Source organism: Eschrichtius robustus, chromosome 14, assembly GCF_028021215.1.
Source record: "Eschrichtius robustus isolate mEscRob2 chromosome 14, mEscRob2.pri, whole genome shotgun sequence".
In the NCBI taxonomy this organism is placed as follows: Eukaryota; Metazoa; Chordata; class Mammalia; order Artiodactyla; family Eschrichtiidae; genus Eschrichtius; species Eschrichtius robustus.
The window spans coordinates 29,035,073-29,053,263 of NC_090837.1; the positions used below are offsets into that span (position 1 = coordinate 29,035,073).

Here is an 18,191-nt window from a genome sequence, read left to right on the forward strand (position 1 = left end):
GGGGCGCCGGCCGAAATGACTGACAGGCGGCGCGGGGGCAGCCCGGCCGCCGTTTGGAAACAGCAGTTGGCCCCGCCCGGTTTCCCCGCCGGCCTGACGCGGCGGCCCGGGAGCGCGCGAGTTGAGCCGTCGCGGGCTCTCGCTCTGCCGCGGAGACGCTGCGGCGGCCGGGGCGCCCGAAAGGGAACCCAGCATGTCGCTGCCTCCGGAGAAGGCGTCCGAGCTGAAGCAGCTCATCCACCAGCAGCTGAGCAAGGCGAGGCGGGGCGGACGGCGGGGGCCGGGCGGCGGGGGCCGGGCCGGGGCGGGAGGCAAGCCCCGCGGAGCCGCGTCGAGCACGGCTGTGGGGCCGCAGGCCGTCGCTTCACCGGCGAGGTGGCGGCGGAGGGGCTGCTGGTGCTCGGGGCTCAGCTGGGGCCCCGCAGCAGCCGCCCCACGCCCGCCGCGCGCCTGTGCCGAGTGTCGGCGTCTTTCAGCCCCGCCGTGGTCCTGACACGGCACTGTGTCCCTCAGATTCATAAAGGGTCAGTCAGTTAACTCACGGTCACATCTAAAAAGTTGAAAGCTGACATTTAGCCTTTGATCGTCTCCTGCAGGTCTCTGCTCTACTCTCAAAAGGCTGGTTTCGGTTGAGTGTTATTTGTGGGGAAATGCTAGCAAAGGTAATAGATAAGCAGTAGAGCTTATTTTTAGGGTTTGTACTAAAAAATTCATCTTTAAAGTTTTTTTTCCTTTTAAAAACGTTATCTTTATTCTCAGTGAATTTCGGTGACAATTTCACATTTATTGTTACTTTAGAGGTCTTCCTGAATTTAGTCTATCTACACTCTCATTATGATTACTATTTTTTGGGGGGCGGGTCAGTATTTTAGAAAGAGGTTAGCTAGTTGGCAATCTTTGACTGATTTGTAACGTTGTAAGTCGTAATGCGAGTTTTCTGCATAGATGGATGTCCATGGCAGGATAAGAGAAATCCTTGCTGAGACCATACGGGAAGAACTGGCACCTGATCAGCAACAGTTATCAACGGAAGATTTGATCAAAGCCCTTAGACGCCGGGGAATCATTGATGATGTGATGAAAGAACTTAATTTTGTTACTGTGAGTAATCTTTTAGAGGAAAAAATTTGAGAGTCTAAGTATATTCTCATGCTTACTGCTGCTCATAGGGTCCATATTTGGGGCCTCTCCTTTTAGTAAAACTACTTTTTAAATAAGACCATTTTGAATAGTAATATCCTTGTCTCAAGTATGAGCTACTCTACCCTTGAATGGAGCAGGTAGGATTATGCCTCAGTGAAATTGGATTTATGGACCTGATTATTCCCTTTACAGTGAGAGTTTTTTCTTGTTATTTTCTAGGTCTGTAAGTATATATATTAGTCAAATTAGTTCACTCCAACCTAATTCTTTTTTACTAATATTCTATAATTTTTCTAGATTAAGCTTATTTTTAAAATAAACACATTCTTTTGGCACTGTGTTTTCTAAGATGAACAAATTATCAGTCTCTTTAAGAAAATAATTGTCTGCATAAGAACCTTCAAATCTTTTCATACAAATAGGTCAGTAGTGAGGTGATGGCCTCTCAGTGCACAAATTAGTAAGTAGGTCTTCTTTTGAAAATGAGGCAATAATGAGAGACTGTGACCTCAATACCTAGGTAATATATTGTGAAAATTGGATGGGCTTCATAATACACCAGGGAATAAGTGTTTTAGTACAGCATCCTTTTTTGGTTTTTGAGGTTTATAAACTCATTTGTTATAAAAATTGACCTAGTAACAGCTTCTGCTGTGTGAATGTGTCACTTCCTTATTAAAATCAGTTCTGTTCCTGGTGGAATCACAAGCCAGATGTTATATGAGGTTTGGAGAAAATTTAACCTTCTGTAAAGTGTTAAGAATTTGTTTTAGCGTTCTGTGGACATGGCTTGAAGATCATTAATTCCTTCGTGTTAGACTTTAGGCGTGACCAGTTGCATTACTGTTTTGTCAGGCTTTTCATTATTTTAACTATGCTAGGAAAGTAAGGACATTTTGAGGGGGTTTTATCCTATCTGCTTTTGGTTCAGTTCTTAGTCCCATTATTGGCATTTCCTTGCTTAACTATGATTTTTGTTTTCTAATTTGTTTTGATTTTTTTCTGCCATTCTAGGATAATGTTGATCAAGAACTCCCTTCCTCTCCAAAACAACCTGTTGGCTTTACTGACAGACAATCAACGTTGTTAAAAAAAAGTATGTGTATTTCTTTTTAACATTAATTTAGTTGTGGATAGTACTGCATATTGATGGGCTATACTGTTTGGTATTTGATAGAAAACATTTCAATTTTTTTTTCCATAATGAAATACTTATATTTTTGTGATTAATCATCCAAAAAACCTAGATTCTATTTTGCATGAAGTATGTCAGAAGATTTAATGTATAGCTGAGTGGAAGCAAAAACAGGACCACCTGTTTCTCATATTTTATTAATATAGCTTATAAATTGTACAGCCTTGCTTTTTTAATGGCAGTGTAATTATCTAACAAGTATACTAGCTGAGTTGGTAATTGTTTGAGTTGGTTTGTGGAGGTGAAGGAATGTTGGATAAGCAACTAAAAAATAAAGGTATCCTAAACCTTGGCTCTGACTCCTTTCTAGCTGGGAGAAAGTAGCCAGAGTGTAAATTCAGAAAAAGATATCATATTAGGTATCTTTTCTTCGCGGGGTACACGGGGGGGCCTGGTATATAGTAAATATGTTACTCTTTCTTTATTTAGTCTTTGGTTTTATTTTTGTCAAGTTATTATTTCCTATTGTCTTGATCACATTGCTTAAGTTAATTGGCAGTTTCCTCATATATATTGCTACACTTTACAGCTAATATTGATCCAACACGGAGGTATCTTTACCTTCAGGTTTTGGGTGGAAAAGCTTTCTTGGAACACCTGCAAGAACCTGAGCCTATACCAGGACAAGCTTGTTCAACCTTTACTTTATGTTTACATTTTCGAAACCAACGTTTTCGTTCTAAACCTGTTCCATGTGCCTGTGAACCAGATTTTCATGATGGCTTTTTACTTGAAGTACACAGAGAAAATTTAGGTAAGGAGCAATAATAAATTGCCATTTAATTTTGTAAATCTTTGTTAGGTTTTATTGCAGTACAACTTCTGCAGTAAACAACTTCTGCTTAAGGAGAGATTTATAATGGATGAATCTCCCGGTCTTTTGTTTTATTTATTTTCCCTTGCTGCTTTTTTCTACGTAAACTATTTATACCTACCTTCTTGCTTTATTTTTTGCAAATTTGTTTTCCCTGAATATTATTTTTTGACTGTTTTAATGGTTGGTTCTTTAGTAATAAAAATTTAAATGCTTGTTAGGTGGAGAATGAGACAGGATCCTCATTTATGAAAGATGGCTAGATTTACGATGTCACGTAACTTTTACAATCAAAGTTTAGATGTGAATCTATTACTCATTGTTATGACTTTAAAATTATGATGCTTGATTACTGTAATTATTTAACATTGTTTCTTTCTGTAAAGGTATCTTACATACTTTAGTTGTCAATATCAAAATCTTTATAACATATTTGTAAACTTAACAGTTTTATAATTATACGTTCAGAATTTTAGATTACTGAGATGGCTAATGCACTACTAAAATTTTGTTATTTTTTACCTGGTGAAAAATGTTACCTTAATAAGGCAGTTAATGGCTTAAATTGCTAGTTCCAAGGTGCTGGATCTTTCAGTTTTGTGTAGATAATACAGTGGTTGTTTCTAGAGGTTTTGGGATAAAGGTATTTTATTCCTAAAGTACCTTTATTAAAGGGGAATAATGGTATAATGGTACCTTTATTAAAGGGGAATATTAAAGGGGAATGTTGACATGTTTGAAGGCCTTTTATTGTGGTAGCATATATTATTTATGTACTTTTGAAGAGCAGACTTACCTCTTAGAGGTCAGAAAACACCAATATGCATTAAGTAACTAGGTAACTTGTCACAGTTCCACCAGTCCTCTCAAAAGTTAGTGATACAAATAGGACTGTACTTTTATTCCCAGTCTGTATCATGCTTCCTGAGGCATTGCCAACTTGCTCTGTTTGGTTTTATTTGTTTATTATTAGTATCCTTTTCAATGAAAGTATTCTTTTACGTTGGTCTAACTGGATATGTAATGTGGTGTAATTTTTTTTGTTTATGTTGCTAGGTGATGGAACTAGAATGGCTGATTCAACAACAATGTTATCAATAAGTGACCCAGTTCATATGGTGCTAATCAAAACAGACATATTTGCCGAGACCACTTTAGTAGCATCCTATTTTCTTGAATGGCGATCAGTTTTGGGCTCAGAAAATGGAGTCACCAATCTTACTGTGGAACTTATGGGTGTAGGTATGATGATTAATATCACTGTTACCTTTTTATAGCCACAGTTGGTTTGTAAATACATTTTACATTTTAAAAATGCCTTTGTGGGCTTCCCTGGTGGTGCAGTGGTTGAGAGTCTGCCTGCTAATGCAGGGGGCACGGGTTCGAGCCCTGGTCTGGGAGGATCCCACGTGCCGCGGAGCGACTGGGCCCGTGAGCCACAGCTGCTGAGCCTGCGCGTCTGGAGCCTCTGCTCCACAGCGAGAAAGGTCGCGATGGTGAGGGGCCCGCGCACCGCGATGAGGAGTGGCCCCCGCTTGCCACAGCTGGAGAAGGCCCTCGCACAGAGGCGAAGACCCAACACAGCCAAAAAAATAAGTTAATTAATTTAAAAAAAAATGCCTTTGTAAGCCAAGGGGGAAACGTGTAAAAAGAGTTTCATTGGAATTACAATTGGACTCCAGTATTATAATTTTAGGAAATGTCTTGAGTAGTGTGAGTATAGAACTTCACTGTCACTCTGGCCTTGTCTTAAGGAAAAAAATTTTTTTTCTGTGAGATGCATAAAGAAATCTTGAGGGCTTTTTTCCTCCAAATTTATTTGCTATGAAGAAAGTTAAGATTCTTCACACACGCATGAACCCACTCACCCATACGTGACAACCTCCATCCTAGCACAGCCCAGAATACTGCGCATCCCATCAGTGCCAGGGCCTTCCTGTACCAGCGGTTCTTGCAGAACATGGAGTAGGTATTCTTCTAACCTTTTACAGGTGGGAAAGGGGCTCAAAGAAGGGCTAATTTGCTCAATGTCAGTATCAATGGTAGTATTGTTTGAGAACAGAGATGGTACCTGTCTTGTCACCATTGTTTTCCTGGACTCTTGCATGCTACCTGATATGTAATAAATATTTGCTAGTGGAATGAAGAACAAAATAAAACCTGCACTGTTTTAAACACTACATATTATGCAATTACTAGGTTGACCAAAAAGATCTTATGGAAAAACCTGGACGAACCTTTTGGCCGACCCAATACTTGTGGTATTGAAATTTGGTTACAGAGTTAAACTTGGCCAATGGACAATAGAGCTTTAGTAATTTAGATTTTGATAAGTTAGAACCCAGAATACGTTTTTCCATAAGTAAATAGTAGGGAGAAAGCTCTATGTAGGAGATTTTTTCAAAAAAGTACTTATTTATTTATTTGGCTGGGCTGGGTCTTAGTTGCGGCATGCGGGATCTAGTTCCCTGAGCAGGGATTGAACCCGGGGCCCCTGCATTAGGAGTGCAGAGTCTTAACCACTGGACCACCAGGGAAGTCCCAGGATATTTATTCTCAAAAGAGATACTTATTATTTGTTTTCAAATACAGACCTAACACTATAGTCATAGAATGACCTGGAAATTTCTGATTCATCAAAGAAATATTAAATAGTTCTGGTGTGAAGTATATTTGTTTTCTAATTCTTTAGATCCAGGCATGGATTAAAAATTTGTACTCACATGTAATGTGAAAAATGGGAAGGGATAAATGGAAATTACTATATGTGACAAAATATATAAATATTTTCTGAGAATGAGGTGTTAACAGTTGCTTTGTACTCAGCCATAAAAAGGAATGAAATTGGGTCATTTGTAGAGACATGGATGGACCTAGAGAGTGTCATACAGAGTGAAGTAAGCCAGAAAGAGGAAAACAAATATCGTGTAATAATGCATATATGCAGAATCTAGAAAAATGGTACAGATGATCTTATTTGCAAAGCAGAAATAGAGACACAGATGTAGAGAACAAATGTATGGATACCAAGGGGGGGTGGGGTGGGAGGAATTGGGAGACTGGGATTGACACATATACATTATTGATACTAAAAAAAAAAGAAGAAAAAAAAACCAGTTGCTTTGACTTTGTTTTTAATGAAGATAAAAATCAAGAATCATAAATTCTTTAGGTCTGAAAAGTCCTTTAAAATGTAATTTGGAAGCTAAGAAAATAGGTAATCTCCTTATAACTAGATAAAGGCCTTTGAACAAAATAAAAACTAATTTGATTTGGTTCATTTTTAATATGAATATTAAAGGTGACATTAAATATTATCTTTATTCCATGTAAGTGGTAAAGCACAAAAATTCTTAAATTATTTTGGTTAAACTTTGATTGACTAAATATATATAGTATTGAAACTTTTGAAGTTACATTTATTTACATTTACAGGCACAGAATCAAAAGTTTCTGTGGGAATTTTAAATATAAAACTTGAGATGTACCCACCACTCAATCAAACATTATCTCAGGAAGTAGTGAACACACAGGTAAATAATCCTGAATTTCTCTTCTTTGTGTGTGTGTTTTCATAGTAGTATATTTACTTGTTAATTGTAGAAAGTGTTCTCTTTTTAGAAAATTATCATTTATTAGTTTTAAGCAAGAGAAGGACAATATGAATCATTATTTAAAAATTTTTGTCTGGGGTCAAAAAAGGTGGCTCTGACTATTGTATGGAGACTGGATTGTCCTGGGAAGTGTGAGAACAGGGAGACCAGTTAGGAGGCCCCTACAGACAAGTGGTGGTGGTGTCTTCGATTAGGGTACTGGTAATGATGGAGGAAATGCAGAGATTTGTTACATATTTGAAGTAATTAATTAAGCAGAATGAATATAAATTGATATATATTTTTTTAAATTTCAAGCTTGCTTTGGAACGTCAGAAAACTGCAGAGAAAGAGCGGTTATTTCTTGTGTATGCTAAGCAGTGGTGGAGAGAATATTTGCAAATTCGACCCTCACACAATTCACGGCTGGTTAAGATTTTTGCACAGGTTTGTAAATTGTATGAGAAAAGCTTCACACCTGTATTTGAGATTTACTGTTGTAAATGTAAATTTCATTTAACTTGAATTTGTAAAATGTATTTATTTGAGATTTACTGTTGTAAATGTAAATTTCATTTAACTTGAATTTGTAAAGTGTATTTATTCCAGACAAATGAAAGTTTATTTATAAAATAGAATGCTGATTTTGTAGTACTCTCTTACAGTAGTAAGTAGGTGAGTGACATAACACAATCTTTGTTTTATTTTGGTTTTCTTTTTCAATTGTTTTTCTAAACCTTTTTTGAATATATTTGATTTAAACTAGATGAAAACTCATTTTATTTAACTTGGAGTGTGTCCTTGATAGATACTTTGTGCTAAATAATTAAGTACTGGGACACTTTGCAATTTATATATAAATTCAACTTTCATGTGCAGAATTGGGAGTGTAGGCATGTATTTTTTTGTTAGGGTACTTTTTTAAGGCAAACAATATTACATGTAATAATTTTATTTAACCCAGATCTCTAAGCTGGTGACCAGCAATATTTTACAGCATTTTAGTTATTATCTCTGCCTCTATTGTTTATTTTTATCATAATTTTAAAATATTTATGTATTTTTATTTGGCTGTGCCAGGTCTTAGTTGGGCATGCGGGATCTTTAGTTGCAGCATGTGAGATCTAGTTACCTAACCAGGGATCGAACCTGGGCCCTCTGCATTGGGAGCGTGAGTCTTAACTGCTGGACTGCCAGGGAAGTCCCTCTGCCTCTATTTTTTCTGTATCCTAAGCCCATTTTCTCTTATTAATGAACCAACATAAGATAAATGATCAGATCCATTTTTTTTTACAACTTCTGAGAAACCATTCAAATATTTTATATGTATTCAGCCTGGAGTAGGTGCTTTCATATGAGTATAGTGTAGTATTTTGGGTAGTATTTCTCAGACCCTATACATTTGTCTAGCTTTAACCTACATTCCCTAGATTTTAGAACAGGCTAAAAATGGTTCAGTTTCTAGGTGAGGAGCTTGAGAATGGGAGACCTAGTTGACTGGTGGTGGAAATGCGGGAAGTGGCTTCTGACTTTCCAATAGCATTGTCTATACGTTGAATGACTGGGCAGGTGATGTCAGGACAAGGGTGAAGAGAAACCAGTTGAGGTATAACTGGCTCCCTGCTGTCTATGTAGTCTGGGGTGCAGTTATTCACTGCCCTGTGGAATCCCGGACCAGAGAGGGGACCCGCACAGGGAGGGAGGGAGGAAGTGGATCGGAGAAATGGCACACGGAAGAGCTGAATAATGTCCTGTTGTGTATACATACACACCACACCTTCTTTATCCATTCATCCCTTGATGGACACTTAGGTGTTTCCGTAACTTGGCCATTGTGAATAATGCTGCAGTGACCTGGGATGGGTGTGCAGGTATCTCTTTGAGATGCTGATTTCAGTTGCTTTGGATGTACATCCAGGAGTGGGATTGCTGGGTCGTAAGATGGTTTAAGTTCTTACTGTCACAGGCTTTGGAGTCAGATGGCTCAGTGTTTGAATCCTGGCTCTGTTGTGTAATAGCTGTAGCTTCAGTTTCTTTAACTTTATTTATTTTTTATTTTATTTATTTATTTTTGGCTGCGTCGGGTCTTCGTTGCTGTGCGCCGGCTTTCTCTAGTTGCAGCGAGCGGGGGCTATTCTTCATTGCAGTGTGCGGGCTTCTCATTGCGGTGGCTTTTCTAGTTGCAGAGCATGGGCTCTAGACGTGCAGGCTTCAGTAGTTGTGGCACGAGGGCTCAGTAGTTGTGGCACGAGGGCTCAGTAGTTGTGGCACATGAGCTTAGTTGCTCTGCGTGTAGCTTCAGTTTCTTTATCGATGAAATGAAAATAATAAGAGATGTTATGAGGATTAAAAGAAAAATTGCATGCACAACACTCAGCAGCCTAGTGCTGCATGTAAGGTGAGCGCTCAAGAAGTGGTGTCCAGAATTATTTTCTCTCATTAATGTATTCTAAGAAAAAGTGTTAAAATTGGGAATGATTAACCTGTCATTACAGATAATGTTTTCCCCTTCTCCTCCAGGATGAAAATGGGATAAATAGACCAGTCTGTTCTTATGTTAAACCACTTCGAGCTGGGAGGCTTCTGGATACTCCAAGGCAAGCAGCAAGATTTGTTAATGTCCTTGGTTATGAAAGAGCCCCTGTTATCGGAGGAGGAGGTAAACAGGAACAGTGGTGCACTCTGCTGGCCTTTCTCTGTAGAAACAAGGTATCCTACACACATAATAGAACTAAAAACCAGTACATCATAGTTATTGTGAGTTTATGGTATATTTGTAAAAGAATTAACTTCGGAAAAAAGTACGTATTGTCAATTTGAACAAGTCAGGGTCTTGTTTTCATCATTTTCCTCAACATTTAAATGTCAGTACATTAAAAAAAAAACTTCACATCTTTATTTTCTCTTGTAATTTCTTATTTAACATAATGTGATTTTTGTGAGGTGTAGGGACCTACAAGTACTATAGTGTCAGAAACCAAGGTGGAGAGGTAAACAGTGAATTAGGTATAGCACCAAGACCAGAACCATGGTCTTTTAGTACTATTCATGGGTTAAAATTTGCTTAGATGGTACTTTTTTTTTTTTAAAGAGAAAATGGCAGTTACAAAATGAATATGGAAAAAAATGTTGTATTACACGGTATTTAGTTTCAAATATAAGTATATATTTAAGAATTTGTGTGTATATCTTGATGTTGAACATAAATGAATTGATTTCAGTAAACTAATTTTATATATTATGGGATATTTTTTAATTTTCTGTGTTCTAAAAATTTTGATGATATTATGAAAACAAGACTATCTTTAGCATTCCAACTCTGTTGAAACACAACAGAAAAAATAAATTTCTTTCATGTATTATTGTTTTGAAATAATTTTTAGTCTGAAGTTGTATAAATAGTACATATGGGTATTCACAAGGCAAAGCTTATACATTGGAAGAAACCATTTAGATTAGAGATTGATTTGTCAATTGGAAAGATTTTTAAAGACAATTGAAAACAGTTAAACATTACTTATCAAAAAAATTATTTTGATTTATTCCCAAGTTGTAGTTCCCAGAAGTTATATGTATGGATTTAAACTTAAAATAAAAATTTCAAATATAGTAGGACTGGTATATATTTTAAATTATCTAAATAATTCTTTTGTAAAACAAATAATCACCCCCTTTGATTCTCTGTTTTATTTTCTTTACCTGAGTTTATTTGAAGAGATAGCACAGCTTGACTTAGAAGTTTGAAAATTATTTAAAATATTTTTCTTGCACAAACGATAGCTTTACAACAGTAAAGGTGAAATTCCACCCATAATTCTATTTTTCATCTATTTTTATATTTTTATGTTTCTCTCCTGTGTATATATGATTTTTTTCCATAATTATAATTGATATAAATAAAATTTTGTGCCCTGCTTTTATAAATTAGCATTATGCTTTGAACATTTTCCTATGTGTTGCTACAGTCATTATGATCTCCATCTTTTAATGGCTGAATAAAGTTTTCATGAGTTGATATACAAAATCTACTTAACTGTTTTGCTGTCATAGGATCTGTTTTGCCATCATAGGAACTGTTTCTTTTGGCTAAGTTAGGCTTGCTTCCAATTTTTTTATATCACTGTGAATGAATTTTTACATTGAATGTCTTTGGTTGTATTGTTATTTTTCTTTTGAAATTTTTTTCTAATACAAAATCTCATGTATAGAAATAACTGGGTCTAAAAGGTTGGATATTACATTTTTCAAGTCAATTTAACAATTATAAGATGCTATTTGTTTTATTATTGTTAATTAAAAGACAGCAGTGTAGAGCCACTAATGCAAAATTTGGGGGGAAAGAAATCATCCCTCATTCTAACACTGAACTCAGTAGTTATTTTTGCTTTTGTATATTACCTGTAGTCCTACACTTAAATACATATCTTCATATAATTATAGCCTTACTGTTTAATTAATTTTAATACTTTTTTCACAGAAAATGTCAGATATTTTCTATTATTTTTGTTGTTTCATAATTTTTTAAAATTGTGAAAGTAATATAACATTATCAAAGAGAGTTTAGACAAGAGAAGGGGAAACTATATATATATAATCTATGCTAATTGTAGCTATTGTTGGTGTTCTGTTGTTCTTTTATCCAATCATTTTTTTCTATGTATGTATTTCCTTAAAACGATCATGTATAGATACTTTAATTCATTGTTTTAAGTTTGAGTATTTTCCCATTTATTTTCATTTCCTACTGTGTGATTTGTCAGCTTGTGTGTTCATGCCCTTTAGCTATTTACCTTTAAATTCTTACTGCTTTTCTTTCTATGTTGTATGAGTTCTTTATAAACTTTGGAATCTTAAAGTGTACATATTATTACTATCACATTTGTAGGCACTGACTTTGTAAAATAGGTGCTTTTAAAATTTGTATGTTCTTTTTTCCCCTCATTATTTTAGCTTAACACTGGACTAATGATTAAAAGTGAAAATTTAATAATACTTTTTAATTGCAATTTTGTATTTAAATATTTAAAGAGGAAACAATATGAAGGAATAAATAGTTAATTTTACTTCCTTTCATTTCCAGGGAGACTGTGAAGACCATGCCAACCTCCTGTGCAGCCTCCTTCTCGGATATGGGCTGGAAGCCTTTGTCTGTGTCGGGACAAAGGCCAAGGGAGTGACCCACGCATGGGTTATGACGTGTGGGACTGATGGAACCATCACTTTTTGGGAGAGTTTAACAGGACACAGGTTTGTCAACTAAGTTTATTAAGGATATTAACATGAAGGTGTAAATGTTGTTAACTATAGGTTCTTTGTTTGTATTGATGATACTCGAAGACACGTATTGATAATTTTGGTTATATAAAAAATTACTTCAAGTAAGATAACTATGAACTAAACTCTAAGAAAATTTGTACACCTAAAATGTTCTTTACCAACATGATATTAATAAAAAATGAATTATGTTTATTTTTAATTTCATGTAATTGGCTTATGTTTTTTCTTTTTTTTTTTTTTCTTTTTTTCTTGGCCATGTGTGCCACGTGGCACGCGGGATCTTAGTTCCCTGAGCAGGGATCAAACCCGTGCCCCCTGCAGTGGAACTGTGGAGTCTTAACCACTGGACCACCAGGGATGTCCTGGCATATGTTTTTCCTGATGATCGTCCCTAAGCCTAAAAATAAATACAAGTTGTAAATCATTTCTTTTGAAAATTTGATGTGGTTACCAACTCTGTGTTGGTAAATCCACTGTACTTTTTTTCAGTGTCATCAGATTTTGAAAGAGCGAAATGTTCCCCTCCTTCCTGGAACATTCTCTTCCATAGCTTCTCTCGTAGCACTGTGTTTCAGTTTTCATTATTCCTCTTTGGCTGTTCTCTGTTTTCCTTCATTTTATCTTCAAATGTGGGAGTTCCTGAAGGCACAGCCCTGGGCCCTCTTCTCATTTTCCTGGGTTTTCTTTTTCCCTGGTTGATAATCATTTTAATTAGTTGTACCTAAAAATGTGTAACTAAATTATTTTGTTATCTGATAAGTGTTTTTGATCTTAATGCTATACACAGAATATGTTCTTGTGTTAAAGGAATAAAATTGGTTCTATATCGTAAGATGTGCCATACAATTAACATAGAGTAATCAGATTGTGGAAATAGAAGAAGGAAAAACAAGTATTAAACTGTAGTCCTGGGAAATAGTTATGACCTTAAGTGTTAGAATAATTTTTTTCCTCAATAAGCTGCTGTCATCTTAATTTTTAAGTTCTTATTATATAAAATTATGATTAATCTTTTTTAGATACCTCCACAAACCTACCAATCCTGATGAGCCTTCAGCTGCTGAACAGTCCAAACCGTTGTACCCGTATCGAACAATCGGTTGTGTTTTCAATCATCAGATGTTCCTGGGAAACTGTCAGCCCTCTGACTCAGTAGAAAGCTGTGTGTTTGATTTGAATGATGAGTCCAAATGGAAACCCATGAGTGAGGAAGCAGTTAAATCCGTGTGTGCTCCAGGGGCCACGACGTCCCTCCCTCCCTTCCCTCCGCTGTGTGCATCCACGATCGATGCTTCGGTAACAAGCAATGAAATTGAAATGCAGCTCAGGCTACTCGTGTCGGAACACAGGAAGGTAATTAACACTGACGTTTGTGCTTTCGTGCAGTTTTTTCATTTGTTTATGTATTTAATAATTTTGGGGGAGCATGTAAAATAGTGCCAATCAATATTCTAGCCCTAAACAAAGCAAATTCAATCCCTTCCTTTATGAAGCTTGTAGTTTTGAAAATCATGAGAGTAAAGTTCTGAAATTCAAAAATTTCTAAACTCACCAATACTTCGAGAATTTATTACTTCCTTCTAGAAATGAAGAACGGTGGACTTGGTCAGACTTTTGTGAATTTGGATTTCCTCTTTGTAAAGTACTTATTCAAATCATTCCCCATTGAAAATATTGGGTTAATTTTTTTCATATTCATTTTTTTCCAGGTTAGTTTAGTTTGTTTTGTTTTTCTATTACATTAAAGTAGGTAGATGCAAGATGGTATCCTCATTGTGTCTTTAATTTGCATTTCCCTGATTACTAATGAGATCAAGCTTCTTATTAGTCATTTAGATTTCTTTTGTAAAGGGCCTTAAAGGAAACATAAAAAGAACTAATCATAAAGGAAAAGATTAGTATATTTTAAGAACTTATGTTCATCAAAAGAAATCATTAAGAGTGAAAAAGCAGCCTTGGAGTGGGAAAAGTTATTTGCCACACATATAACCAACAAAAGACTAGAGTCCAAAACTTCTACAGAAGATTGATTTCTAATTCACCTTTTGGGATTCCCTAGTAGACTCCCCACCTTGGGTGAGCCCTGATACTCGTTCCTTGAGACCATCAAAGGCAAGCTGATTACCAAGTATGTTCTCTGGGCTCCCAGTTACTCTTAGCTTTGACCTCTAAAATCTTCTTACCTACTTGCCAACTCCTCAAAGCATTTAGGAATATGTTTTGGGAAGTATTTAATGTGGCATCTGTAGTGTGTTTGCAGCAATAGGTGGGTCAGGGCCCCAGCTCACTGCACCGCTGGAAGCCAAAGCCCCTGCCTTGTGCCCTCCATTGCTTGTATTGCCTTTTAGTTTTCTTAGCTCCTGTTCACAAATGAAACCGATATTTTATTACATTATAAGAGTTACTTTGTGTAGAAAAAGAAAACAAAACTGAGCTGGATGCCATTGATGATCACTAGCTAAGTTAATGGTGTCTGTAAACCAGCAAGTGGGATTCCGAGGAAAAGTATAGGTGATCATAGACCTTGGAATCACTTGAAACCAGTTGTAACTGAATGTGAAATTAGATCTGTTATGGTAATCAAAATATTTAGAATTTTGAGTTTGTTTGTAACATTAAAAAAAAATCTCGTGTCTAGATAGCAATAGTTCATTTGATATTATAAATGACATTAGAATTGCCTTCAACATGTTTTAAGTTCCCTGAGGGCCTAAAGCCTGTGCCCTTCGGTACCTTTTGCAGAATAAATGCTTGGTAAATATTTGAGTTTAATTATATATGCAATTTGTTTGTTGACTTTTCTCCCATACTACAGTTGAATTTATGGTGGGAGCAATCAAATTAAGCAGATTCAATCTTGCTAAACTCTTTAAAGTTAAATAAAATTTAACCTCAGAATTCAGTGACACTGTGTCTTCCGCAGTAGGATGATTCCTTATGGTCTTGTGGATATTAAGGAAGTACAGGATTTGGAGCCTTCACTAACATTGCATTGGCCGATTTTTGTTGTTTCTCTAAGAAGTAAAACCTGATACCTGTGGTTCCTTTTATAATTTTTACTTCTGTGTATCCTTATAATAATTAATAGGAAGAAAATTATGACAGGTTTTAAAAATCTTTTCTTAGCATACATTAAAATAATCAATTATTAAAATAATCAATAAAATAATCAATTTCCCTTTCGATTGCTTGTAGGATCTTGGCCTCACTACTGTTTGGGAAGACCAGCTTTCCTATCTCTTATCACCAGCTCTGGCATCTTATGAATTTGAGCGTACAACCAGTATATCTGCGGGCAATGAAGAATTTCAGGACGCCATCAGGAGGGCTGTACCTGATGGTCACACATTTAAAGGGTTCCCAATACACTTTGTGTATAGAAATGCGCGGCGCGCCTTTGCCACGTGTCTTCGGTAGGTGGATTGTGACATCATAGATGTTTCTGACTTAATCTCGGCCATCAGTATGGTTCTCATTTAGGAATGACTTCAGAGTCACACAGGCAGCTCTTATGATGTATCCTCCTGCCACAGGTTGTGATTCATTAGGACCGGAATGTAGCTCTAGAGAGTTCGGGATAATTTTCCCAGTGGTTTTGGTGCAATCTAGTTGAGGATCACTGATCTTATCTAGCATCACTTTAAAAATTTATAGACTATGAGGAAATAGTTTATAATTTGAATAGTTTTACCAAAATTACAGAGCCATTGGTAGCAGAGACAGGATTTTTAAAAATCATTTTTTTTTAACATCTTTATTGGAGTATAATTGCTTTACAATGGTGTGTTAGTTTCTGCTGTATAACAGTGAATCAGCTATACGTATACATGTATCCCCGTATCTCCTCCCTCTTGCGTCTCCCTCCCACCCTCCCCATCCCTAAAAATCATTTTAAATACTGACTTTCTTGGGAATAAGAAAGTAAAACCTAAATTCATTTCTTAATTGAATACATTTTCTTTCTTCTGTAGGTCTCCTTTCTGTGAAGAAATAATCTGTTGCCGTGGAGACCAGGTGCGACTGGCAGTTCGTGTCCGAGTGTTTACTTACCCTGAATCTGCATGTGCTGTTTGGATCATGTTTGCTTGTAAATATCGCTCGGTACTATAGGACTAACATTTCTATAAGAATATACCTGTATTTTATTGGAATTTTACACATTGTATTGATACATTACTAGCTGTTTAGAGATTCATTATTTTAAAAATCACAGTCTGGCTTGGATGTCATATTTCACTTTCGTATATACCTGACTAATAATGTTTGAAAAAAATCATGATGTGTGTATTTAAAAATTAAGGATGAAAAACTTGTATAAATCTGAGTGGAAGTTAGTATAAATTAAGTGTGTATCCTATTTTAATAAATGCTACTTTGTTTATAGGTAGTCAGTAGTTTAAATATGAATATAAAATTTACTCAGTTTTCTTTACATTAACAGGTAATCAGAAAGTTATTTGTCTAAGGGTTTGAGCCATAGTAAAATTAATATGATTATTATTTTTCATAGATTAATGGGATTATTTTATATAAGTTAGGAGACTTTAACTTCACAACAGATTTATTTATTACATAGGTGAAAATACATTTTGATGAATTTACCACTTTTGTGGTTTACCCATAACCATAGGGATATTTGTGACTTTCCAGAGAGTTATGGGAAGATATGGATGCAGGAGCAGGGAAAAAACTAGTACCAGAAAAGCATAAATATTAGTAACAAAACAAACTGCACTTGAAAGTACACAAATAATTTATAAATATTTGTTAGTTTGATTCATTATAAAAGTGAATTGGGTATTTTAGAAAAAATTTATCATACCCTTTTGTTATGATGTTGAGAAATTGTTTTCTGTAATTAATATTGATAGTCTGTTGCTGGCTGATTTTCTGTGGTCAGAGGGTTCATTACTAGCCTCTCATGGAGTCCATCTACTGAAACCACAGTTTTTCTTTCTTTCTTTTTCCCTTTGTGATAAAAACATTGATGTATATGTGACAAATCTAAATCAGAATTGTGTGTGAGGCCACTGAAAAATAAGCCTCTGTGAGCGCCTCCATGCCGATGTTTGATTTTAAATTGAGCACAGTGAGCGTTGAAGAAAGAGGCTGTAGCAGTTTGACTGTAAGAAGCTGCCTGACGGATTACTTTGCAGGTCCGTCCGCCTCTCTGCACAGCTCTCGGTTCAGTTGCTTCTCCCGCTGGGCTTCTTAGGAAAGTGACTGTGTACTGTTGGCTGTGCAAGTTATTCTTTTCATCACTTTAATTCACCATCACAAATAAGATTTAATGTTTTAAAAATTAAAATCTAAAGATATCCTAAAATTTACTTTTTGTTTTATTTTTACATATGATAACTATTTATGATTTCACTTGTTTAAAAAGTCTGAAAATATCCCTCCTGTATCAATTCTTATTGAAAACAATCAGGAGTTTCTTGAGAGACTGACATGAATTTAGAGGATTAGCGAGATATGAGTTAGACTTTTACTGTGTTGCTGGAGTTACTCACAAAGCTTTTGACAGACAAAGTGGCTTGTAGTTTTCAACTTCTGGAACAAACTCTTTATGAGGCACGTACTAAGAGGCAGACTGTATAATATATGAGATCAAGGCTGTGTTATCTTTGAGGCTGGGCTTTCTGCCTTATTGTGCCAGAGTAACACATGTACTTATAATGCGCCTTTGGTGTAAATTCTAAAATAAATTTCCTTTTTATGCACTTTAATAGAGTCTGGCATGAATTAATATTTTCCTTTAAAGATGGTTTATTTCCAGATATTACTTCAGTCCTTTTATCACTAGAATTCTGCTACTCTTCTTGCTAATAATTTTTCTTTTTAAAAATTAAATTTACCTTGTATATTTAGCTCTGTCATAAAAATTGTTTTTCTATTAAAATTGTAAACTTTTTTTAATATAATGCTTCTATTGTGTTCTTTTTAAAAAAATATTTATATATTTATTTGGTTGTGCTGGGTTGTTTTTTTTTTAACATCTTTATTGGAGTATAGTTGCTTTACAATGGTGTGTTAGTTTCTGCTTTATAACAAAGTGAATCAGCTATACATATACATATCCCCATATCTCCTCCCTCTTGTGTCTCCCTCCCACCCTCCCTATCCCATCCCTCTAGTTGGTCACAAAGCACTGAGCTGATCTCCCTGT

The 18,191-nt window shown here is 35.8% G+C and overlaps 1 protein-coding gene and 1 non-coding gene across 2 annotated transcripts; one reads left to right on the plus strand and one right to left on the minus strand.

The window, feature by feature from the left end:
• Positions 1-84: 84 nt before the first annotated feature.
• CEP76 (centrosomal protein 76) lies at positions 85-16,334 on the plus strand. The gene is made up of 12 exons (XM_068562901.1): positions 85-256; positions 946-1,101; positions 2,158-2,239; positions 2,868-3,092; positions 4,209-4,394; positions 6,588-6,685; positions 7,064-7,192; positions 9,266-9,454; positions 11,826-11,992; positions 13,042-13,375; positions 15,218-15,435; positions 15,994-16,334. Exons 1-12 carry the CDS (start codon positions 194-196, stop codon positions 16,130-16,132), a joined length of 1,986 nt encoding a protein of 661 aa, XP_068419002.1. The 5' UTR covers positions 85-193; the 3' UTR covers positions 16,133-16,334.
• TRNAR-CCU (transfer RNA arginine (anticodon CCU)) lies at positions 5,617-5,689 on the minus strand. Its single transcript has one exon. It is a non-coding gene; the product is annotated as a tRNA-Arg (tRNA).
• Positions 16,335-18,191: the final 1,857 nt, after the last annotated feature.